Source organism: Accipiter gentilis, chromosome W (genome assembly GCF_929443795.1).
Source record: "Accipiter gentilis chromosome W, bAccGen1.1, whole genome shotgun sequence".
Classification (NCBI taxonomy): domain Eukaryota; kingdom Metazoa; phylum Chordata; class Aves; order Accipitriformes; family Accipitridae; genus Astur; species Astur gentilis.
Genome location: NC_064918.1, coordinates 2,321,215 through 2,346,632, shown reverse-complemented (window position 1 = coordinate 2,346,632; position 25,418 = coordinate 2,321,215). Strand labels below are relative to the sequence as shown.

The 25,418-nt window shown below is 39.4% G+C and overlaps 2 protein-coding genes across 13 annotated transcripts in view; one reads left to right on the top strand and one right to left on the bottom strand.

Annotated features, from left to right (window-relative positions):
* LOC126035357 (uncharacterized) overlaps nucleotides 1-25,418 on the bottom strand; it is a 503,584-nt gene that overhangs the window by 54,836 nt on the left and 423,330 nt on the right. The gene's annotated exons all lie outside the window — the stretch shown is intronic.
* LOC126035248 (junction-mediating and -regulatory protein-like) overlaps nucleotides 1-25,418 on the top strand; it is a 440,369-nt gene that overhangs the window by 101,073 nt on the left and 313,878 nt on the right. For 4 of the 11 annotated variants that reach the window (XR_007504873.1, XM_049793558.1, XM_049793557.1 and 1 more), the window contains exons 7-9: nucleotides 19,017-19,103; nucleotides 23,032-23,127; nucleotides 24,425-24,971. The exons of 1 other annotated variant lie outside the window; for it this stretch is intronic. Coding sequence is in view for 9 of the 10 variants with exons in the window: in XM_049793558.1 (XP_049649515.1) it covers nucleotides 19,017-19,103; nucleotides 23,032-23,127; nucleotides 24,425-24,971 (730 nt within the window). In the remaining variant the exon portion in view is untranslated. 6 more of the 11 variants (XM_049793562.1, XM_049793564.1, XM_049793560.1 and 3 more) reach the window with 6 other exon arrangements.

Genomic DNA, 25,418 nt, shown 5'->3' with positions numbered 1-25,418 from the left:
CTTGGTGGTATGGTTATCTTTCTTACACTTGTTGCAGCACTTACTGTTAACAGTACCTGTACATTTGCTCCTAATGTGACCACGTTTGCCACAGTTAGAACACTTGACCAAGGGTGTCTTACTGGCCTTGTGTTTCGTTGTAGCTCCTTGGAGAGCTGTGGCAGCATAGGCTGCTTTCTGTGAGTCCACTGATCGATCCATGTATTCTATCATATCAATGACGTCTGCATTTTTCAGCAAATTACACAATGCTTTGCGTGTCTTTTCAGTAGCATTTTCAAAAGCGAGTATTTTGAACATGTTTTCTTTCATGCCCTCGTTCATGTCAGGGTGGTCATAAATTGTATTCTCCTGTTTCACCTGGGTAAAAGCATGGCTGCGCATATTGTCTGGTATGGTAAGAAAAGCTTGATACGCCAAGATCTGTGATAGATGATGAACCTCAGTGATACATTGTAACTGAGTGTTCCCTGATGCGAAGGGTCCAGTACCCATTCAGCATCTGCATGGTTACTCCCCATAAGGGATCTGTTTGTTGTCGTGATGTTGCTTGTTCCCTATCACAGAGCGTCTCCCACTGCCGGAAAAACACTGACATTTGGGCGGGTGTCAAAATCAACTGTGCTAGCTGTTTAATATCTTGAGGTATCAGCGTATCAGCAGAAAAAATGAATTGCAGTATTTGGTGAGTTAACGCAGATTTGATTCCGTACTGACTCACAGCATTCCTTAGTTTCTCAATGACCTTCCAGTCAAACACCTCCCATTTTTTCTGTCCATTTGATGCAATAACTGGGAATGCTTGGAGCATAGTCCCTTCTATAATGGCATCTTTTATTACACCCCTCCAATGTCTCTGCCTTTCTTCTGCAGCGGCTATTACAAGCGGCTATTACAAGTGGCTCCGCGTCTATCATCGTGGGTGTGGTTGGTTTCCCCGTCTCTTTTTCGCATTTCCTTTAACAATTCTAACATTGTCTCTTTTTGTTCTATTATTAGAGTAGCCAAGTCCTTGTTTGCATTATTTGAATCAGGGTGTATGCTAGGTATAATTTGTTCATGTTGAACGGTGGTATTTGGGGGCTGTTTTTTCGTAGGCAGATTTTAACTCACTCCCTGATTCTGTAGGGTTTCCTTTAATCGTACGGTTAGGGAGGCTTGGGAACTGTCAGATGGCTGATTAATATCGGCAGTCCCAGGGAGTGGAGTAGAAGTCAAGGGCACGAGAGCAGGCGAACAAGCTCCAAAAAGTCTCTCTCGCTGCATTATGTTTTTCTCCCCGCTTTTCCCTTTCGCTTGCGGTTGGAGAGAGAGAGCAGCAAAAGCAGACGCAGACGCTTTACGATCTGCTTTCATTTTTTACAGAGTTGTCTTAATCAATTTCCATAAAGTTGCAAGACCTTTAACTTCTTTAGACCCGTCACTAATTTCATCCCATAGGGAGGTTCCGATAGCATTCCAGGTACTATAGCTCAAAAGCTGTACCCACACTAATTGAAAGGTTTCTGTCCTTGCTTCATTAGTTTTTTAGCTGATTTATCATCGTCAATTACCATATCCCATAATACGTCTCCTAATCTACGCCATTCACTCTCCTTAAATAATAAATCCGGATTCTTAAAGCATCCCTTAACACAACCTAAAGCAACTAATCCCGAAACTTGCTTAACGCAATTTACCCCCCGCTTTTCTAAAAAGCACTGTAATAATTTTAGGGCTACCTCTTGATCCACTGCCGGCCAGCTTCTTGATACTCCTGGGTGCTACCTTGATTAAGGCACCTCGGTTAAAAAGTCTTTGCAGCCTTTTTCCAGTAGCCCTCACTGACGGCGAACCCCTTTTGGACGGTCCAGGCATGAGAGTTAACACACCAACCAAGACGATCAGCGTTCGGTTAATCTTTTGCCCCCCGGTCGCTGCTACCGGTGCTTCTCAGTGTCCGTCGCTCCAATTCCCCTTTCTTCGGTCCCCGTTCGGGCGCCATTTGTTGGAGCGGCGGAGGAATGCACATAAGTCGACCCAATATGAGTGATAGAAGTGATTCAACGTTATTTGCACGGATACCTCATATTTATACAGTTTGCAATAATTATGCCTACTAATCCTAATATGATTGGTACATTGCTAATGTTTATTCATTACTAAAACACACCCACTTGTGGTTGGCAGCTATGAGTGTTCAGTAACTTTCTCATGAGAACTTCTTCAAAAGTTACTTGTGAAGTTATGCCAAGGTCACACCGTCCCTGTCTTTCTCCTGATAACAGCGAGACCAGCTGTTGTTTTTCTCCTGATATCAGCAAAGCCAGCTATTTTCGGCCAAGGCCTAGTCTTTCTGCTCAGGCTGACATTCTTTCACACACAACTCTGCTCGCACAACTTTTCTATAGACCCATATCCTTTTTCAGCAAGCCAATTCCCAACAGGGATACACACTTAACAAAAGCCACCTGGTTAGTTAATACTAGAGGATCCGCCAATCGGGCTGGCCCTGCCCAACCAAGACTTCCACATACTGTAGAAGGGGATAAAATCCCTGTAGTGCGCATGAGGAGCATGTTAGGAAAGACTGTCTGGGTTAGTCCTCCCTCAAGCAGAGGCAAACCCATTCAAGGGGTTGATTTTGCTCGAGGACCTGGGTACACCTGGTGGGTGATGCAGAAGGATGGGGAAGTTCGATGTGTACCTCAGGGAGATTTGATTTTGGGAGAGAATAGCCAGTGAATTGGGCTGTATGATATTTAACTGCTAAATAACCTGCCAATGCATGTCATTGTATCTATAGTGTCTATATGCCATATCAAGGGTATTATTGTGAGAATTATCCAAATGACTACAGGATGGACTTTTGAAACTGAACCAAGTACAACAGCGATAGAACTTGAACTGGCACCCAGCAATTTCCTCAAGATCAACATCTTCGACCTGCAGACCAATGGCGTGGGTTGCCCCAAGTGTACTAGCCACAAGTTCCAGAGGCAGCATACAACAACCCAACACCTCACACCATCTCTTTCTTATCCTGAAGAACTGTAACAACAGATGGAGCCCCAAAGTCATGGATTAAATAAAATTGATGGACACATTAGAGGGATAGCCTATCAACTAAGGGAATACTATTTGGCGGGGGGGGGGGGAGGAGGGTGTCCATATACTTATATATAAGACAAGGAAAGTGGTAGTGGTTGATTGGAAAATGTAAGATCTGGGCATGATGTAGATGGTATAGAATAAGGGGTGGATAATGTCCTGGGTTCAGCTGGGATAGAGTTAATTTTTACAGGAACCTGGGAGGTAGGGGGCATAGCCGAGGCAGCTGACCTAAACTAGTCAAGGAGCTATTCCATACTATGTGCCATCATGCTCAGTATATAAATGGGGAGTGGGCCAGGGGGAGCTCTCTCGACTTTCAGTGGGGGAGTGCCAGGTTCTGGGTGGTGAGCAGTTGCACTGTGCATCACTCCTTTTGTATACTCTTTCATTAGTACTGTTGTTGTTGTTGTTGTAATTTTTTTTGTGTGTTGTCCCAGTAAACTGCCTTTATCTCAACCCTCGAGGTTCCAGGTTTTTTCCTTTTCTCTCCTCTGTCTCCTCCCCATCCCACCGGAGGGGGCAGGAGGAGTGAGCGAGCAGCTGCGTGGTCCTTTGTTACTGGCTGGGCTGAAACCATGACAAGATACAACTTCCAAGTCTCAGAATTTTCATGGATTATATTTACTACTTATTAAAAGTTGTTTTACAGAGTACCAATTACAATACTATGTATTATTAAATCTATATATTTAAAATTCGGTTTACCTTTTAGCTTTAAAGGAACCTTTAATTACTTAGAAGTCACCAAATAAATTTGTTTCTATTAACTACTCAGAATACTTTCATATGGAAAGTATATGCTAGAATAACATGTATTTCAACTTGCAGGAAGCAATCAAGATTTTGATTCGAGCAAAAAGAATAGGCAAAGCCAGTAGTTGTGTGCCACTTTGCAACCCGTGTTGGGGAGAAAAGAACGTAGCCATTTTGATGGGTATTTATGTTAGAGGTGTTTACTGTAGCTGCTCTTAATGCTGCTGAATAACACGGAGCCCTACTACGCTTATGTCCTTAAAGGCAGGTCCTTGCTTCCCATCTTTGTTTCTATTAGGTCAATGACTTTGAGTGGCAGCAAACTACTTTGGTACCTTGGAAGTTGCAAACCTCTCAGAAAGTCATTGACCTAATAGAAGAGAATAGAGATTGCAGCTTCCAAGGTACCAAAGTGGTGTTCCTGCCCAAGCTCAAGGCTTCCTTTTCTGGGCTTGCCTGACATACACGCTCTATGGCCTCTGACAGCCTCTCCATTGACCTGAACGTGCTCCAGTGCTCCCCAGGGGAAAAGCAATCTCTTCCCATCCAGCCAGTGCATTCCACCTGATTCAATTTCTCCATCAAGAAATGTAACAAAGAAAAATTGAGTTATAAAAACACAAAACAACCAAAACCAGTGTAAAAGAAAATACTGCTAGCAACCTTTCCAAAGGTAATTAATATCATTCTTTATGATCTAAGATCAATAACTGTGATTAAAAAAAAGATAGAGGGCATGCAAACAGCCACTTTTGGCCATGCTCCTGGCACACTCTGGGGAAACAGGGGGAAAAAAACTCCAGAAAAAACAGATAGCCATACTGTGAATGTAAATACTGACAATTACCAATCACTTGAGAGAAGAATTATCAGTTTTCAAGTGCAACCTACCTAGAAAATTATTATAATCTCTCAGTCATTAATGAAATTTATGCCCGTCATCCTTACAGGGCAGGACAGACAATCACCAGAGAAAAACAGAGATGAACAACTGAGACATAGTGGGAAAATATACATGGTCCCCCTTGCCAAATGGCTGGCTGAGCATTATGTTCCAGTGTCTTCGTTTAGACTATCCTTCCTTGACAGTGGATTCTGTTTAGCCCAGTACAGTGCCACTGCAGCAAATATATACAAATATATATTAAAACATAATATTCAATTTAAATAATATAATTTGGGTATATTTATATAGGACATATAAATTATGTAGAGTTGTATCTTATCATAGGAACTAGAAAGTAAGCCCGTGGAAAAAAAATGGTAGTTTAATTAAGACCACAGCTGTAATAAGGAGAAAAGTTGGGGAGGAAAGAGAGAGAACCCGCCTCTGAAGGTTGCAGCTTATGAAGAACGTACCTCCCCACCTACAACACCTCCATGAAATGGAGGAAGAGACCACTCTCTCAAACCTACAGTTTATCCTAGCTGAGAATTTAAAGAGGAAAAGGGAAACACACATGGACCATTAAATAGCAACGTGATCAGGCTCATGAGTATTGAAGACTTTGTTTCCTATATTCTCTTCAATAAATAATCACCTGTAATAAATATATATGTGTCGTGGTTTAACCCCAGCCAGCAACTAAGCACCACGCAGCCACTCACTTACTCCCCCCACCCAGTGGGATGGTGGAGAGAATCGGAAGGAAAAAGGTAAAACTCATGGGTTGAGATAAGAACAGTTTAATAGAACAGAAAGGAAGAAACTAATAATGGTAATATTAACAATAATAAAATGACAATAATAATAATAAAAGGATTGGAATATACAAAACAAGTGATGCACAATGCAATTGCTCACCACTCGCCGACCGATGCCCCGTTAGTTCCCGAGCAGCAATCTGCCCCCTCCAGGCCAACTCCCCCCAGTTTATATACTAGGCATGACATCACATGGTGTGGAATATCCCTTTGGCCACTTTGGGTCAGCTGTCCTGGCTGTGTCCCCTCCCAACTTCTTGTGTCCCTCCAGCCTTCTTGCTGGCTGGGCATGAGAAGCTGAAAAAATCCTTGACTTAGTCTAAACGCTGCTTAGCAACAGCTGAAAACATCAGTGTGTTATCAACATTCTTCTCATACTGAACCCAAAACATAACACTATCCCAGCTGAAACCAGGACAATATGTGAAGACAATAACTCTCATTAGGGAATTAAAGGAAGTTCTTATGTGCTTCTGCATTCCATTACAATTTGCAATGCATGCATAACATGTTTATGCTTCATTTTGCTCACTGCATACCTTTATGATGCCAGCATCTTTCATTTTTATAGTCCATAAAAGAGCACAGGTCATTTTATAAACTAAACAGAAACATATTATTAGAATGACTATTGTCCACGTTAGATATGACTAAAAAAAGGCACCAGAGAATTTAAACGGACAGAGTGAGGAAAGAAAAACTAAGAAGTGCTGTGATCTAAATGATGTTTCTTTTAAACATACGTGTGGTGGGTTGACCCTGGCTGGATGCCAGGTGCCCACCAAAGACGCTCTATCACTCCCTCCCTCAGCTGGACAGGGGAGAGAAAATATAACAACAGGCTCGTGGGTCAAGATAAGGACAGGGAGAGATCACTCGCCAATTACCATCACGGGCAAACCAGGCTCGAATTGGGGAAAATTAATTTAATTTAATAACAATCAAATCAGAGTAGGATAATGAGAAATAAGAACAAATCACCTTCCCCCACCCCTCCCTTCTTCCCAGGCTCAACTTCACTCCTGATTTCTCTACCTCCTCCCCCTGAGCGGTGCAGGGGGACGGGGACTGGGGTGTTGTGGTCAGTTCATCACATGTTGTCTCTGCCGCTCCTTCCTCCTCAGGGGGAGGACTCCTCACGCTCTTCCCCTGATCCAGCGTGGGGTCCCTCCCATGGGAGACAGTCCTCCATGAACTTCTCCAACGTGACTCCTCCCCACGGGCTACAGTTCTTCACAAACTGCTCCAGTGTGGGTCCTTTCCACGGGGTGCAGTCCTTCAGGAATGGACTGCTCCAGCGTGGGCTCCTCTCTCTCCATGGGGTCCCAGGTCCTGCCAGGAGCCTTCTCCAGTGCAGGCTCTCCACAGGGTCACAGCCTCCTTCAGGCGTATCCACCTCTTCTGGCGTGGGGTCCTCCACAGGCTGCAGGCGGATATCTGCTCCACCGTGGACCTCCATGGACTGCAGGGGGACAGCCTGCCTCACCATGGTCTTCACCACGGGCTGCAGGGGAATCTCTGCTCTGGTGCCTGGAGCACCTCCTCCCCCTCCTTCTTCACTGACCTGGGTGTCTGCAGGGCTGTTTCTCTCACATATTCTCACTCCTCTCTTCCGGCTGCTGTTGCGCAGCAGGTTTTTTCCCCTTCTTAAATATGTTATCCCAGAGGCACTACCACCGTCACTGATTGGCTCAGCCTTGGCCAGCGGTGGGTCCTTCTTGGAGCTGGCTGGCACTGGCTCTATTGGACATGTGGGAAGCTTCTGGCGTCTTCTCACAGAAGCCACCCAGCTACCAAAACCTTGCCATGCAAACCCAATACAATATGTATCTGCTTTCAATTCAGTAAAAAATTATTTTAGTTAAAAATTAAGAATCTCTGATATAGTTGACGTTTTTTCTAACCTAAAAGGCTTTTCGGTTCCCTAGCATTTTCTCAAACTCGCCTTTTGGTCTGTAAGTTCCTCATTTAGACTTGAATTTCTGGAGAAAGTGTGGTCTAACAGAAAAACTTCTCATCTCATAACTAGATCACATAGCCAAATATAGTTTCCCTTCTAGTCATCATTTTCTCAAAAAGCCCATTCCAGCTAATTCTTCCTAAAAAACCACCTATATTCTCTTTGAGAAGAAATCAAGCCTCGTGGTAAAATTGGCTAAGATAAAATTCTTTTTTGTGTGTGTGAAGATGAGACTCACTTTTGAAGACTTTCATGTTTTGCAAGCTTTACTTCAGATAATGCTTTGAAACTAAGAAAATTATGACAGCTTTCACAAAAGGTGGTTGTTCGAAGGCACACAAGAAGAGGAAGAAACAGCAGAAGCCATTAACTTCAATACATCGGGTAAACATCTATTTCCATCGGCTATTGCTTCAGAGCAACAGAACATAAAAGAACACTGTTCTACACTGTATGGATATATTTCCAAGAGAAAACCAATGAGTTCTTCAGAGGAAACAAACTGAAGGGAGGTCCCTAGTCTAGCCTGTGAGCAAGTGAGAATGAATCAGAGAGGCAAGACTCTTCTACTGGAGCACAGAAACATTCTCCGGAAAAGTTCAGATTCTTATGTTGAACTTTGAAGAGAGTAAAGTAAGCTTACTGTGAGAAGACATAAGAAACAGGCCTGCAACTATAGGATTTTGTTAAGTTTTACTGTTGGAGGTTGTCATCACCTTTCTGCACATGCATTACATTTATTGACAATTTCACCTGCCATTTTGTTTGTTATCCAGCCCAGCCTTTTGTGAGGGAACTTTAAAAAAAACCAACAAAACACAACCAAAACTTTTGGCATTCAAACATAATGAGATTTTTCTACAAGGTCTTGTTGGTCAGTTTTACAGTTGAACATCCAGAGCAGTTTTGTACTCCATTCACCTTGCAGATAGGCAGATTTAAGTGATCAGATACATGCCACAGTTTTGTAGTTAGCAATCTCATACCAAGAGTTCAGGTTCCTCACTGACTCAGACTACCAGCCTGCCTTCCATCAGATCGCCTGTTTAGAGCACTATTTTTTCAGAAAGCCCATAAAATCCTGACTTTAAGTCAGCAAAACATTTTGGCATGAGTTCACATAAAGAAAAGCTATATAAAAAGTCTGCAGGATTTATAGTTTAGGATGTAAACAGAAACTGGCATACAGCCCTTCCTAAACAGACTTTGAGACTATAAAGACTATCACAGCATAATTCAGCATATTATACCAGTTCCTCAAACAAGAAAACAATAGTTTCAACAAAGTTTATTACCTTCATTTGCAAATCTAGCCATTTTGCATAAACTTAGATTACCATTTATTCCCTGCTCTATGGGTTTTTCAAAAGCCAAGCTTATCTATGATTTCTGATGATGTGAGGACACATCTTCAGCTACAGATATACCAAAAGAAACTTAGGAATGAAGTTGAGCTGATTGCCATGCCAAGTAATCTATACATTTTAAATCAGTGCTTGCTTTAGTGTCCTCCAATGCACTTTATATAGCTTTGTTTTCATGTTTTTCACTGCAAGACCACCATGCATTCAAAAATATTATGAGACTTAAAAAAACCCAAAAAAACCAAAAAACCCCCGCACAGTTCAGAAACCAGCTCACTAAGACATCAGTTATTCTAGAGCCAATGATAAAAACATGGATTTAGTAATACAGAACTCATCCATTTGATGTATGGGAGCAAGACTACAAATTAAGAGTATGAAGCACTGATGCCCACTCCCTTCCCAAACACATCTTCAGTTGACTCTGAGAGATTTTTTTCCCCCAAGTATTTCTCTAAGTATTTTTTAAGTAATTCTCTCTATTTTGCTAGCTATCCTCATTGCTAAACTTACGTTTTCCTTTGAACTTGTTTCATACTTTGCGAAAACATTTTTTTTAAACCAAAAGTTAAAACATTCAGTGCAACATAATTTATTTCAAAGTATTTAATTTTACACAAGTCAAAGTCAAATTAGCTATAAGGTTCACTACTGCACTTCACCACCAAGTATTAAACCAACAAATAAATCTATAGACGTTTGAGCCACAGTTAGATTTTTAACTACACTAGTATCTGCTTAAAGGAGCTTGAAAGAGAAGCACAACATAGACTAATAAAGCATTCTACAATTTCAAAAAAATTAATTATTAAGCTATATGCTGCTCTCTTATTTCTAGTGCTAGACCTCAACATTAGTATATTTAAAGTCCTTAAAACCCCCTCACGCTCAAGTGAATTAACATGTCAGTGAAGATAATAAATATGTATGCAATGAAACTAAGAGTGCTTTTAAATATATTTAATGTATAACTACATTTTAATTTTCTCATTTCCTGAAGATGAATTGAGAGGTAATGATGACTGTAGTCTCTCACCTGTATCAAGATATTATCAGTGCTCAGTTAAGCAAATCCAGTCCAACTCAGACCTTCAAGAATGCTTGTGTCAAAGTTTTGCTGGCATCTATGTGTAGGTTATAAAACAATTTATCTTACATTTTATCTATAGTCTAATACCAAGCACATTTAAAAAAAAGAAAAAAGAAAAAAAAAGGAAAAAAAGCATGAACAAAAGAAAGCCTCCCATTGATTTCACCTGGGGTTTGATCAAACACAGTGCCTACTCACCATGACTGTGAAGTACTGGTCCACAATTATAAGACCATAAAAATACAAATTAAGAAGATAGTTTCTTTCTCTCTGTGAAGGCCAGTGGATACAACTGTACATACGTAAAAGGCTTTGGTTTTTTTTGCACATGAAGTTATTCTTCTGAAAGATTTTTTTTTTTTTTTTTTTTTAAATAACCAGATTTGGTAACCTGTATCAAAGACTACTTTATATCTTGGTCTTAAAGGGTTAAGGCTTGATCCTATTAATCTGTCAGTAGGTTCTATAGCCAAATATCAACCACTAGAACCGGTCCCTCCCCTCCATACTTTCAGAAGAAGACTGCACTATATATGGAGGATCTGAAAAGAAAAAAGATTTAACTCTCTGAAATCAAAGGCACCAGACCACAGGTAGCTAACTCTGCTTCTTCCAAATTTTGGGAGAAGTATTTCACCTTTGGTTTTCCAGCTACTGATGCCTACTACTTCCCACTTTTCTGCTATGGCAATGTATATTCTTAACATACAAAAAAATTGCTAAATTTTCACAGGGAAATGATCCCTTTTGATAAATGAAAAATTTGTGGGTATAAATGTGAAATATTTTTAAGATCAAAAATATTACAGCTTTTTCTAGTTCATTAGAAGTCCGATTTCTAGCAAAAAGAGCATCTTAAAATCCATTTAGAATTCAAAATGCTAGATAAAATAATCTATAAATATTGTTTGCACTCCGGTTTTAAGTTTATACTTGTCTTCAGAATTTTGGGGGAAATACACAGATAGCCCAAAACATATAATACAGCATTTGAATATCGACCTTCACTTGCCTGATGGCTGTGTTACAGCCAAGAGTCTGAAATCAGAAGAAATGGACCAGTAATCCAACCAGTGAAATTAACATGCTAAAACTCACTGGTTGAATGTCTTTACATATTATTACATCTAAACCAGCAACAGTCCAGAAATAGTGACATTTAAAAATGCCTATACAAATTCAGCACAGCTTTTAAGTGTATATAAATTACAATACTGTCTTCAATTCCTTTATTATACCTTCTCTAGCATTCCATGAACATAATTATAGTTCTGAGTGTTTGGCTGGCTTATCAATACAACTTTTCACACTTACCATACAAAATACGGTCATACTAGACATACAGAATATGTCTAGTAAGCGTATCTTACATTTTAATCTTGAACTGAGTACAGAATTGCTTCTTTGGTGAGCATTTCTCAATTTGATAATACAGTTCATTACAAATTGGCTTTTACTTGTGTCCCCCCCAAAGGCCTTGGGGCGAGCAGGATTATTCCCATATTATTTAAAAAAACAAAAAAGTAGGTCCCAAACACTGTTGTGTTTGCAATGTCCACTTTTTTCAAGAACGCATGATATCTGGTAAGCATTTTGCCATGTTTAGAAGGAGGTCCGCATGGATTTGAGCAGCACTTACAAATATTAAGCATTTCTACAAACAAAACTAGGTTTCTGAAGCTGAGAGCCCCCAAAAAAGGAGAAACATCACTGCTGAATGCACTGTTCTAGGGTCAGATGACTAGTACATAATTAAATACAAATTTTGGCAAAAGTCAGTTCTCCAGAGTTGTGTTCCACTTCATAATAAGCCATCCTTTTCTCCTTCCATAGTCTTCTACCTTTTTCATTATGTTTTACAAATTCAGCAATATTTAAGTAAGTGCTTCACAGTACAGCTTTGATTCCTCACCCATACTAAATGATCCATCCTTCACACTAAATGAGGCAAAATACACCTGAAAATCTAGCATACAATCAAGTTAAAAGATAAAAAGAAAAAAAGACTTCTATCATGGACAACACTAATCTGCATTTTCAAGCTTCTAAATGCTTTAACTTTGTTATGAGCTTTTGTTCTGGTTTTTTTTCAAAGAAGGAATCTGCAAAGAATTCGGCTGTCCTACTCTAAGAAGCCTCTGCTGAGCACACAGAATTTGGTATTTGTTTCTCCCTTCCCTCCTGTAGGCTTGTCTCTTGCCTAAAGTTTCACAGCAACAGCAGAAAACTAACACCCACCCAGATGATACATCTTCCATTTTTTATGTCTTGCTCCAAAAGAAGAGGACACTAAACACTGTTCTCAAAGACTGTAGCCAAAGCAATTCATTTCCTCCTAATCTCACTCTGAAAACAAACAAACTTAAACTGATTAAAAAAAAAAACTTATTAAAAAAACCAAATTCTTAAAAAACAAACTAAAACAACTTCCCCACAAAAAAACCCACATATACCTAATACAGAAAAACTCTAAAAATGTTAAATAAAGTAATTACAGAAGGCATAGGCAATCTTGACTAAATACTGATATTTGTATTCGAGCTTAATTATCCTTGTAACTTTTTTTTTTTTTTTTTTCCATTTTAGTAACTCATTCTGATTGGCTCAGCCTTGGCCAGCAGTGGATCCGTCTTGGAGCTGGCTGGCATTGGCTCTATCAGACATGGGGGGAGCTTCTGGCATCTTCTCACAGCAGCCACCCCTGTAGCCCTCTTTCTACTAAAACCTTGCCACTCAAACCCAATACAGCTTATTAGTAAATACCTGAAAATTCAAGATTCTTGTGTCTTTGTGTATTGGTTTTGTGTGGCAAGGTTTTGGTAGCAGGGGGGGTTACAGGGGTGGCTTCTGTAAGAAGCTGCTGGAAGCTTCCCCTGTGTTCGAGAGAGCCCATACCAGCCGGCTCTAAAGACGGACCCGCCGCCGGCCAAGGCCAAGCCAATCAGCGATAGTGGTAACGCCTCTGTGATAACATTTTTAAGAAGGAAAAAAGTTGGGACAGGGAGAAACAGCCGCCAGAGAGAGGAGTGAGAACATGTAAGAGAAACAACCCTGCAGACACCAAGGTCAGTGAAGAAGGAGGGGGAGGAGGTGCTCCAGGCGCCGGAGCGGAGATTCCCCTGCAGCCCCTGGTGAAGACCATGGTGAGGCAGGCTGTCCCCCTGCAGTCCAGGGAGGTCCACGGTGGAGCACATATCCACCTGCAGCCCATGGAGGACGCCACGCCGGAGCAGGTGGGTTCCCGAAGGAGGCTGTGACCCCGTGGGAACCCCGTGCTGGAGCAGGCTCCTGGCAGGACCTGCGGATCCGTGGAGAGAGGAGCCCACGGAGCAGGTTTTCTGGCAGGACTTGTGACCCCGTGGGGGACCCACGCTGGAGCAGTGTGCTCCTGAAGGACTGCACGCCAGGGAAAGGGCCCATGCTGGAGCAGTTTGTGAAGAACTGCAGCCCGTGGGAAGGACCCATGTTGGAGAAGTTCGTGGAGGACTGTCTCCTGTGGGTGGGACCCCACGCTGGAGCAGGGGAAGAGTGTGATGAGCCCTCCCCCTGAGGAGGATGAAGTGGCAGAAAATAACGTGTGATGACCATAAACCCCATCCCCATCCCCCTGTGCCACTGGGGGGGTTTGGTAGAGAAATCCAGGAGTAAAGTTGTGCCCGGGAAGAAGGGAGGGGTGGAGGGAAGGTGTTCTGAGATTTGGTTTTATTTCTCATTACCTTACTCTGGTTGATTTGTAATAAATTGAGTTAATTTTCCCCAAACTGAGTCTGTTTTGCCCGTGACGGTAATTGGTGAGTGATCTCTCCTGTCCTTATCTCGACCCGCAAGCTCTTTGTTATGTTTTTCTCTCCCCTCTCCAGCTGAGGAGGGGGAGTGATAGAACGGCTTTGGTGAGCACCTGGCGTCCAGCCAGGGTCAACCCATCACACTCTGATTCAAGCATATGGAAGCATTGTATCTTGAGTGACCATTCTAGTGATATTGCAAAACATTGTTAATGAACACTACTTACAGTGCCTGATGTGGATCGTTGTACTTTAGAAACCTGTGAGGAAAACAGGGTTCTTACTCCTATAGCGTTTGCAGTTTATTTTAAGCATGCAGAACAAAGAACCAGATGGGATGGAAAAGTGGAGTCTAGATGGTGAGAATGAGCGCAGCGATGACTGAACGCCAAGTGGAGAAAAGAATGATTCTTTTTAGGTTGGATTTGGAAAGTACATACTATGTGGCAAAACTCTTGCTGAAGGTCAGTCTGTCTATGTCTTTCTCAATTAAGAAACATTTATTGCTGAACTGAGATGAGAGTCTGCTTAATGATTTTCAGATTGTGTTCCTGACACCACCATTACTCCTCCTCCTCCTAGCAACTTGAAGATTCCCTTAGGAGATTGCCTCCTTTCTAGCAGCAGATATCATGATTAAGAAAACAGTAGGAAACAATTCTCTATTGTTGGTTTTTATTTTTCAGGGGAGGTAGTTTCATCATCTGGATATTTGAAAATCTTGTCTGTTGAGGAGATAAGGCAGTGAAAGGGAATCGATTACTGTGTGTAGAATAAGATTTTATGTAATATAAACTTCTGTGACTATAGTCTCTATTCATATTTTTTTTAGAAATTATTTCCCTGTTTTTGCAGTTGATGCTTTCATTTTTTAATAACGTTGTCAAATATTTGTACCAAACCTTTATTTAGAAACTTTTGCTACAAAAGGTTTGTTAGAAACCTCATTCAGTTGTGATTCTGAGTTACTGAGCCAGTGTTTTTTAAATGCATGGTTTTACTGAAGTTGATGTTCTTTCACTGTACTAACATGAGCATAAACTCTTTATTCTCTTTTTTTTTTTATACAAACCTATTTGCATTTGTTAAGCAATCATTTCCTGATGTTCCTTTGTGTTGATGACTTAGTTATTAAAAAATAAGATTTTAATAGCAATCTCATTATTTTTCTTATTTCTTGAAAGCTAGTTATGGATTTTTCATGCACAATATCTCTACTGTTATCCCAGTCTACCCCCTGCTGGCTGCACAGTAGTATTAATTAGGTTATCGTATGAAACAAACAGCTGTTTTATTAGGGAGCTAAATTTATAGCAAAAAGAGTCAAGGTAAAAAAAAATAATGTAGAAGGCATCTAGAAAAATATCTTTGAAAAAACAGAGTTATGAAGAAATCTAATTATTTTACATCCAGGAAAAGTATTCCTTATCATGAGCAGGCTGGGAGAAGCAACCGGTCAGTGAAACTGTTTGGGGCATGTTCATAACATGTGCTTTGACCTAGGAAGCTTCCTCACGTGTTGCGTCCATTTAATAGGACACCTTTTGCGGAGACTGGATTAACCACTCAAGATATCTGTACAAGATTCTGTTTATTTCACAAAAGGATCAGACTTATATATATATGTTTCCACAAGGATCTGGAAAGAACTAAGGGCATACAGCCAAACAGGATGTAGATAATATCAGTTGTTTGTTCAACTCGTGACTGTCCTCAGTCACATCTTCCCAGGCACACACCAGGCAATCCTCCGACCTGACCTTGTAAAACTAGTTCTTCAAAGGCTTGGCAAACTTGCAGCACGACAAATTCTAAAGTTCACTCTTGATTCAAATGCCAGGTGTTCTGAGCTGCTCCCACACCTTTACTACTCTTCAAGCCCACATTTTAAAGCATAGCCCACGTCAAATCAGGTGTTAATTAGTTGCAGTGACAGCTGACATAGGGTTACTTGGTATGCTGTATTATTATAATAATAATATAAGGACATAACTACATAGAATGCTTATAATACAATATGCTCTCTGCACATACTGAGCTTACTAAATTAGAAGCTAACATTTTACTTGAGATGCTTTTCAATCTGAAAGCAAGGCTCACTGGAACTAGTTAAATATAATACTAATACAGATCTCTTACCTATATTATGTATTACTAGTCTTAAACACGGTAGTGTATCCAGTGATGAGGGTTGAAATGGTTGCTTAGCTCTCCCTTTCTGTCTTTTCAATAGAAGTACAATTTGATACTACAGAAATCAGTCAGGTGACTGAAAGAGAAATGAACATTACTTCTTGACGCTCTCTGAATTGTATACAGTTGATCGAAATCTTTCTTGATCTGTGGCTCTAACTGGACATAATGCTCTTGCTTTCTCAGTGCTGAGAAGGATGGATTACTTCACATGTGTGGCAGTCTGTATTTCTGTTCATACACCCAATTATGTTTTCTTTTTTGCCAGAGTATGAGATTGTTGGTTTATGCTCAGCTTGTCATCTGCCATAATCATCCATATCATTTGCTTTAATGTTGCCACCTAGCTATTTTTTCTTCATCCTTTGTTTGCAATCACTTAATCTTGTCTACAGGTAGAACCCTGTATTTGTCCCTATGAGATTGCAACCTATTTTGGTTGGGGGGGGGGGGGGGGTGTGTGTGACCATTTCTGTAATTAGTTATGATGATTCCGATGTGCTGCAACATGTTTTCAGACCCTCCTAGTCTTTTTTATTATTTCAAGTCACAGAGACTTAATTACATTAAAGTAGGTTGTTTCTTTATTAGTACAAAGAAGTATTGTATCAGAAATAGTGTGGCCAGCAGGACTAGGGAAGCAATTGTTCTCCTGTACTCAGCACTGGTGAGGCTGCACCTCAAATACTGTGTTCAGTTTTGGGCCCCTCACTACATGGAAGACACTGAGGTGCTGGAGCACATCCAAAGAAGAGCAACAAAGCTGGTGCAGGGTCTAGAGCACAAGTCTTATGAGGGGCGGCTGAGGGAACTGGGATTGTTTAGCCTGGAGAAAAGGAGGCTGAGGGGAGACCTTAGTGCTCTCTACAACTACCTGAAAGGAGGTTGTAGCGAGGTGGGTGTCAGTCTCTTCTCCCAAGTACCAAGCAATAGGACAAGAGTAAACAGCCTCAAGTTGTGCCAGGGGAGGTTTAGATTGGATATTAGGAAAAATTTCTTCACCGAAAGGGTTATCAAGCATTGGAACAGGCTGCCCAGGGAAGTGGTTGAGTCACCATCCCTGGAAGTATTTCAAAGATGTATAGATGTGGTGCTTAGGGACATGGTTTAGTGGGACTTGGTAGTGTTAGGTTAACGGTTGGACTCGATGATCTTAAAGGTCTTTTCCAACCTAAATGATTCTATGAAATTCAGCACTAAATATGTTTTGGTCTGGTTTAACCTCTTTCTTTACATGCTTAAAATATCTTTCATTATTGGTCTTAATCAGAAAGATTTAAATATTTATGCTAAAGAGAAAATGTTTCATAAAAGTATGCCCCCAAGTATTTATGAGAGTATATTCCTGTATTTTGCATATTAAAGTATTTTACATATTGTTTTTATTTCTTTAGTCTTGCCAACCTGTAAAAAAAAAAACAAAAACCAGAAAAAAACCCAAACAAGCCCACAAAAAACAACCCAATCCTAACATACAGTCTTTCTTGTTACTTTAAATATTCTTTTAATCGAACTTAACACATAAATAGAGAATAAACTATAAAGGTAAATCAGTAGTAGTGTTACAAAAAGTCTTTCAGATTCTCTAATAATATTCCAAAGTTATTGCTGTGTCTTTGAAATGTAGAAATTAAGTAGTAGTTTGTACTTTTGCAGTTACAAATGAAATGGATTAACTTTTCCAGCTGTATTAAAGTCTTTTCATCGGGGAAAAAAAACCACAAACATACATAAAACCCAGCAGAGTTTAGATATGTATAGATATACATACACACACACCTCTGATGAACCTGGGACAGTATCTCTACAGAAACCTGTGCTCTTGTTGGAGTGTTACCTGTATACAGTAGCAAAACTGATGGTCTTACTGTTTAGAAACATTCAAGACAGCATGGTATTTCTTTCTTACACAGGAACCTTGATCACAGTATGTCCATACCTTTTAGGGGAACGTAGCTTTTTCTGCAGTTCCCAGTGTCCAAACTTGTGAGCTTTTTTATCCCTCCCCTCCTTGTTTTTTGTGTTTTTCTGCCACTACTGTAGTATCTTGCTTGATGGCTGATACTCCATCAGCTGCCCCAAGCAATGCTTGTGACAGCAAAGCTCCTGTCTGGCTCCACCCAGTAAGTCAAGCTGACTGATGCCTGGAAAGCCCATCACTTTGGTGTTCTTCTAGCTGCAGTCACGCTCCAAACTGTTTCCTAACACTGCCCTCTCTTACGCAGCCATGAGTCCTGTTTCTAACTGCACATCTGACCTTGTTCTAGTTCTGTCCAGTGCTTGTACCGGGCCTAATTTCATTGCCCATACTATCTGATTTCCTGGCCCTCAGTACTGTCCTATGAGCTTGTCTGTCTCTTTGCTACTATAAATTCTTGCACATGCCTTTTCTTTGCAACTGATATTTAATTCAGTTCTTTTTATATAATCTACCTTAACTTTGAGTGTCCTGCTTCTTCCTGTCATCTATTGTAACATGTCCTGTTTTATTTTTAACCTGTTCTTATACACAGGCAATGTAATAAATGCTTGTTTCTAAACCAGACATTACAGATGTGAACTCGGTATAATGGGAACTTGCTTGTGTATGCATAAAATTGTAACAACTTTATTAATGTTTGTGCTTGCAAATTGTAGATGAAAAAGATGAACTGACACTTGTAAATGAGAAGCTGCCTAGTTGCCTAAACAGAAATACGTACTATATTTGAGAGTTAGTTATTATCCATGTATACAAATACATGGAGTTGCACAAAGGTTTTATGAAGTATTTGACAAATCAGTATTTCTTGCCACTTTTGTACTAGTATTGTAGAATAAACTTTTCAAGCAGCTGTTACTTGTATGTATTCTTTTGACAGTTAAAAGTAATAGGTTTGGGTTGGTTTGTCTTGGTTTTGTTTCCATTTTATGGTTTTATTGTAAGATAAATTAGCTTGGTTAAATTAGCTTGTCTGAGGCTTTGTAATTTTTATTTTTCTAATTCTTAGTGTCATTTGCTAAATGTGACATTATACACTGTATACTGATATTTTAAATTTATATTTTATAGATGACATTTTATGTCTCTACAGGAGATCTGTATCACAAAGCATAATGAAAAGATCCAGCAATATCACCAGAGTGAGGAGGAATACAAAATGCACCATACTGTTCAGCTAGTAAGTTTGAGTTTTCTGCGGTTGAGTTTAGCCTTTAGTTAATAGCTTGCATTCTTCATTATACATTAATTAGTAGAGCATTTGGAGTAATGGCTGTTTTAAAAAGATGGCATGGATTTCTCTATCATTATGCTGATAAGGGGGAGTATATAGCTGTGGTAGGATGACGTCGTGGATGGAGTGACGTACTTCACTCTCTCTTAAGAGAGAAGTAGCAATATGTTTATTGATATAAAACAGCGATTTAACAAAGCTTGATAGTAAATGCGACAGTGGTTTAACAAGATTCAATGGCAAGGTTCACTTGATATTTACTGCATAGAGGACAGGGTCAGACAAAACTGTCAGGGAGACCTTCCTGATGAGTCACGAGGTTCAGAAAGGACCCCCTTGAGTTCTAAACTCCTTCTCAGAGAGGAGTTGGTGCAGCTGGTTCCACTCCTAGTCCCAGACTTGGTCAATGGTTTATGCCTAAAGGATTATATATGTGCAATCAATCCTTTATATCACTTAGGTAAGATTTCAGTTTAGCATGCTATTAATCACTTACTGAGAATCTGTTGCAGCAAGGACTCTCTCTACCTCGAGGAGTAACCTTAAGAGGCATCCCTACTCAAGGGGAGATCCTGGTGTGCGGCCCGCTGCCGTACAAGAGAGCTCAATGGGCCCTGGGCTGTCTACTATTTATGGAGTAAGATAATTGACTCATAGTCATATTTGCATACCAACTACAAATGTTAGTTTCTTCCAAATTTGGCTTGAGTCGGACATTGACCAGCACTGTGGTTAGGTGGGCGCATTGTTCAAATTAGCCCTTGGCTATTGTGTTATCTGTCTCCCCTGAATACACTTTGAGCTGGATGCAGCCATCTGACCAGACGCATCCATTACGACCATCACTGGTGGTTATCACTTCATCAGGATTACAGGAAATAAAGGTCAGGTTGGGAGGGAGCACATCACCACAGATGACATTAAACCCAAGCAAATAAAACAGTTCATTAATACTGGGTTCACAGTCTAAGTGATTACTGCTAGGGTTAGGCTGCATGGAGTTTGTTATCATGTGCACATAGATGATTCCAGACATCTCTGAGTACAGTGTCAGATATGCTGAAATGAGTAAAGAAACCATACACATTTATTCTTGAATCTTAATAAGCTTGTTCATTATTTTTTTTATCTACAGAAGAAATCAGTTGAATTGTGTTGTATAAAGTATGTAGTTCCAGCTGCATGCTCCACAATTCTCTGCACAGTCTCATTGCAGAGAATAGGCTAGCTAGTCTGACTGTTGTGTTAGAATTTATCTAGTGATAGACTTTATCTTAAAGAATATTCAAATACTGGGCTGGGTTTTGGGAGCTGATATAGTATCAATATTTAATAAAGATCACTGACAAAGATGCATTGAAACACAAGTCTTTTTAATTCAGGCTTCAGTTAGATTAGCAGAAGTGATTCTGTTTCATCCTTATACATTTTTAACATTGATACATTTGTTCAGGAAGTCAGCTGCATAATTTATTTTATGAAAAGGCTACTTGTGAAAGACTGCACATATTGGCGTACTCTTTCAAGAAGTTAGAAAAATAGATTATTTTTTTTTTTTTTTTGGTTCTTACAATAAGGAGAAGGAATTTGCTACATGGATTGCAGACCATTTATCACTCTCTTAAAAATAAGACGACAAAGCTGAAGGACATTTTTGTCTCTGAAACTCTACAGGGCTTTTTCATTATTTACTTCATGGAGTTGCCCGCTTGCACTTTATAAAGAACCTTATGCTAAATTTTTTGTCTTTTTTTCTGTTAATAATTTGACTGAAAATTTCTGCTATTATTGTAAAATAGGTTTTCAGCCACTGGTTTTCATGAAGAATTTTGAAAAGATAATCTCAAAGGTATCCAAACCTGAAACCGAGTAAGAATCACAATTTCACTATTCTTATTTAAAAACAACCCCCCCACCAACCCCCAAAACAAAATACTCCTCCGAACAACAACAACAACCAAACCCAAAACAAACAAAAAAAACACTCGACTTTGAGACTGCTTCAAGAAAAGTTTGACCTGATTGCATATGAAACATGCAGGTGTGGTGGTAGGAGAACTATCCTTTCTTTTTGCTATAATCTTTTCTTTATGCTTCTGTTTTAACTTCTTTGCCCCATTGCTCAGTTATTTTCTTTTCACCACATGCTTCTAGTCCTCTTCTCCTTTTCCTGTTTCCTGTCTACCATTTTTCAGACATGTTCTTCTCTTCCTCTCCGTAATGCATCTGTACTTATCTCGCTTGAAATCACAGGACTTGGCCCTTTATAAAGGACATATTTTTTAATGATGATCATCATCATCTTTTAAAAGTAATACTTAATGCTGTGAATCTTTTAAGAATTAAACCTGCTGTTTCTGCTCAGGAGGTTTTCTTTACAGTTGCCTGTTCTATCACTTTTCCTGATAACTTCTGAAGTTATACATACAGTGACTTTTGCCATCTGATAACTAGTGTCCACTTTCAATAAATTTGACTGAATGTCCTGGTTTTGGCTGGGATAGAGTTAATTTTCTTTCTAGTAGCTGATATAGTGTTATGTTTTTGAGCTAGGTATGAGAAGAATGTTGATAACACAATGATGTTTTCATTTGTTGCCAAGTAATGTTTATACCAAGTCAAGGATTTTTCAGCTTGTGATGCCCAGCCAGCAAGAAGGCTGGAGGGGCACAAGAAGTTGGGAGGGGACACAGCCAGGGCACCTGACCCAAAGTGGCCAAGGGGGTATTCCATACCATGTGATGTCACATCTAGTATATAAACTGGGGGGCGTTGGCCTGGAGGGGGCAGATTGCTGCTCGGGAACTAACTGGGCATCAGTCAGCGAGTGGTGAGCAATTGCATTGTGCATCACTTGTTTTGTATATTCCAATTCTTTTATTATTACTATTGTCATTTTATTATTGTTATTATTATTGTTATTTGTTTCTTCCTTTCTGTTCTATTAAACTGTTCTTATCTCAACCCACGAGTTTTACCTTTTTTTCCCCCGATTCTCTCCCCCATCCCACTGGGTAGGGGGGAGTGAGCGAGCAGCTGTGTGGTGATTAGTTACCAGCTGGGGTTAAACCAGGACACTGAAGCATAGTGTTTTGTTTCAAAGATGTAGTAACTTTGCTGAAGTGTTGTGAAAATGGATGAATATTTAAAGGAGGTGTATCCAAATGTGTGTTTTCACTGAGGTAAGATCCCCAAACAAGAAAAAAATATTAACATCTTAGCTGCAAGGAAGAGCTTCAAACCTTTATTTAAAGAGTACAGAAAATCAAGCTGGATTAAATAATGACAGCTTAATTTAAATACAAAACTTTAGTTTATTAGTGTAAATTATAATGAAAATGTTTACTTAATTTGCTCAATATTGGCTTCAAATCTTTGTGGCACTGAGTTCTGTGATTTCTTGCACTGTAAAAATTTTAATATGACTTGTTTTAAATGTGCAACCTTGCAATTTGAACTGTCATTTTGTTTTTGGAATGAGAGAATATGGATACTGGTTTTCTGCCTGGCTAACTTATACAATTTTAAATTTATGATTTTTTTTTCAGTATAATATTCTGTTACATTTCTAGTTATTTATCATCTTTTAAGGTTAAAAGTTCCAGTCTTCAAGTGCTCCAGTTCCAGACTGAAATCTTTCTTTACCGAGATTTGCATTTCTTCAAGGTTATAAAACATGAAATGTGTAATTTTTTTTAAGGGGAAGACAGGCAAAGTTTTGAAGGTCAGAAATGTGTTTGTTTGAGAAGTAGATTGTTAGATAATACCTAACAATTAGTAGAAGAGTTATTTTAATTCAGTTGTTTTGGTTTTTTTATGATGCTAACCATAGCATTGGATGTAATATTTACGTGTTTTCCATATATTTTCTCAGAAGCGAGATCAACTACAAGATGAAGAGGAAAGAAAGAGCTCCTGGGTTAGTCAGGAACGACAGAAAACACTGGACAGACTTCGCACATTTAAACAGGTAACAGAAGAAGAGTTGTTCTTTTCCACCAATTTCTTGCAAATGAAATTTTCACTCATTCTAGGATTATACTATGCTATTAGCTATTCTCTGTCATTGTATAGTTAACTGTTCTTTGGAAAATTTACAACAAAATATGGCATTGGTGGTAGCGAATTTCTCTGGCCATTATGTTCCTAGAGTTGTAATAAGCTTCTGTTCGCTGTCACATCTACACATTGTGACAAGACAGATAGCAAACTTTCTGAAAAAATGTATAATCTAAATGGTATTTCCCACAAAGACCATTATCATCAGACATACCCCCACTACCACTGATTGCAATAACACCTGCCAATACCTGCCCCTTCCTATTACAATGTAAGTATCAGAAAATGGATAGAAGATGGAATGAAGGGGAGAGAATAAGGAGAGGGATGAAAGTGCAGGAAAGCAGAGACTGTATTAATTGGTGAAGACTTTTTTGGTTTGTTTTGCTGAATACATAAAAAAATATAGATATGAGAAGTTTCTTTACTGGAAAACTGTCTTGCTTAGCAGTACACTCTTCATATCCTTATTATTTGCAAGACTTTTGAACTGCATAGCTTCTGTAAATTAAAGCAAATTTACTTATTTTAACCAGCACCTGTTAGTGAACTGACTTTATGTATGAGCACGTTTATATTGATATGATCTCTATTCCTTTAGGCCTGCCACAACTGTCTAAAATGTTTTAGACCTGCATTTCAGAAGCAGTTTTTACTTTTGCATAGAAATGGCTATGTATGAAGCTAATTTGAAAAGACAGATATTGAAGCAGCAAATTTAAGAACTAAATTAAAAACACTTTGGAAATTCTCAAAATGTTTGATGTTTCCAAGAGATACCTTTTTAAGCAGTATGATTCACATCTAAGGCCAGCATATTAGGTCAGAGAGGACTTAGCTGCAAAGAGCGCCACTGACTAGTTTTAGAAAAGGGAAATGAGGGAATTTTGAATTTTAGTTTTCAGAAAACACAGTTTTGAATGTACAATCTGGTTCTTGGTGAAATCCTAACTTTAATCCATGTGTATCCCTGACTAGCCCAATCACATGTAAATTATGGCTTAACCAAGAATAAAAATTAAGAAAATGGATCATTTTTGCATAAAGGTGAGGATATATTTGCTTTGTTTTTATGCCCAAAGCAAAATGAATGAAAATAGTAGATGAATTCTACTTGTCAGAAAGGCAAACCCTAATGATGAGTACTTAGTATTTAAAATAGTGTGTTACATGCACTTATCTAATTGTAAATAACTTCTTCACTTTAGCGGTACCCTGGGCAAGTAATACTTAAATCACCCAGACTACAACTGGCTCATGCAAGAAGAAAATGTGCAGCCAGCTCAGTGTCCTGCATAGATCAGCTTCAATCTTTGCCAGCGACCATACAAATCCAAGAGAAAAGTGAAGAGGTGGAATTGGAAAATGCAGTTCAGCCTTTGCAAGTGCAGGAATCCACAAGCTTAGAACAACTTCAAGATATCTTGTTACCTCCCAATGGTGTTACCTCTGAACTGCCTCATGTTAGTACTTCTTCACTCCCCAGTAATGAGCTTCAACCAGAGACTGTTACTGTAGTACCGCCTCCACCCCCTTTGCCTCCACCACCTCCACTTCTACCTTTGCCCTCCAAGGAAGATGACACCAAATCCTTAGAGAAAAGCAACAGCTTTGTTAAACATCATAGTGAGGAGAATGGAGTCCAGCACTCTTCCAGTGTCCCAACAGCACATCTGTTTGACAGCAGTCAGCTAGTCAGTGCCAAGAAGCAGCTTAAGAAGACCAGTTATCTAGAGGGTTTACACAGGAGGAGAGGTAATGTTTTAATTTCTGTGTATTTAATTGTAATGCACATCAGTTCCTCTTTTGAATTGCTATATAGAGAAGTGTATGCTGTGATTTATTTATAATTATTAATGGGAAAGTTGTTAAATCCTTTTCAGTTGACAAACGTTGCCAACTCAAATGTTAGGACCTGTATGACAGCGTGTGGTATACTTGTTCAGTTAGACAGAAAACACTTATGAAACTGATCCTATGATATACCACATTAGACTAGATGGAAAATGGAGCTAAACATTGCCTTAAAGATTCTTTTTTCCTATCTTGTTTACAGCCAGCACTGCAAATATTATATGCTTCACCTGAGGGCACAGTGTTTTAATAACATAATTTTACATAATATATGACCTAGTAAAATGAATACTTGTCTCGGGACACAGGAAACCTTGAGACTGCTTTTTTCAAGGTTTCTTCAAATTT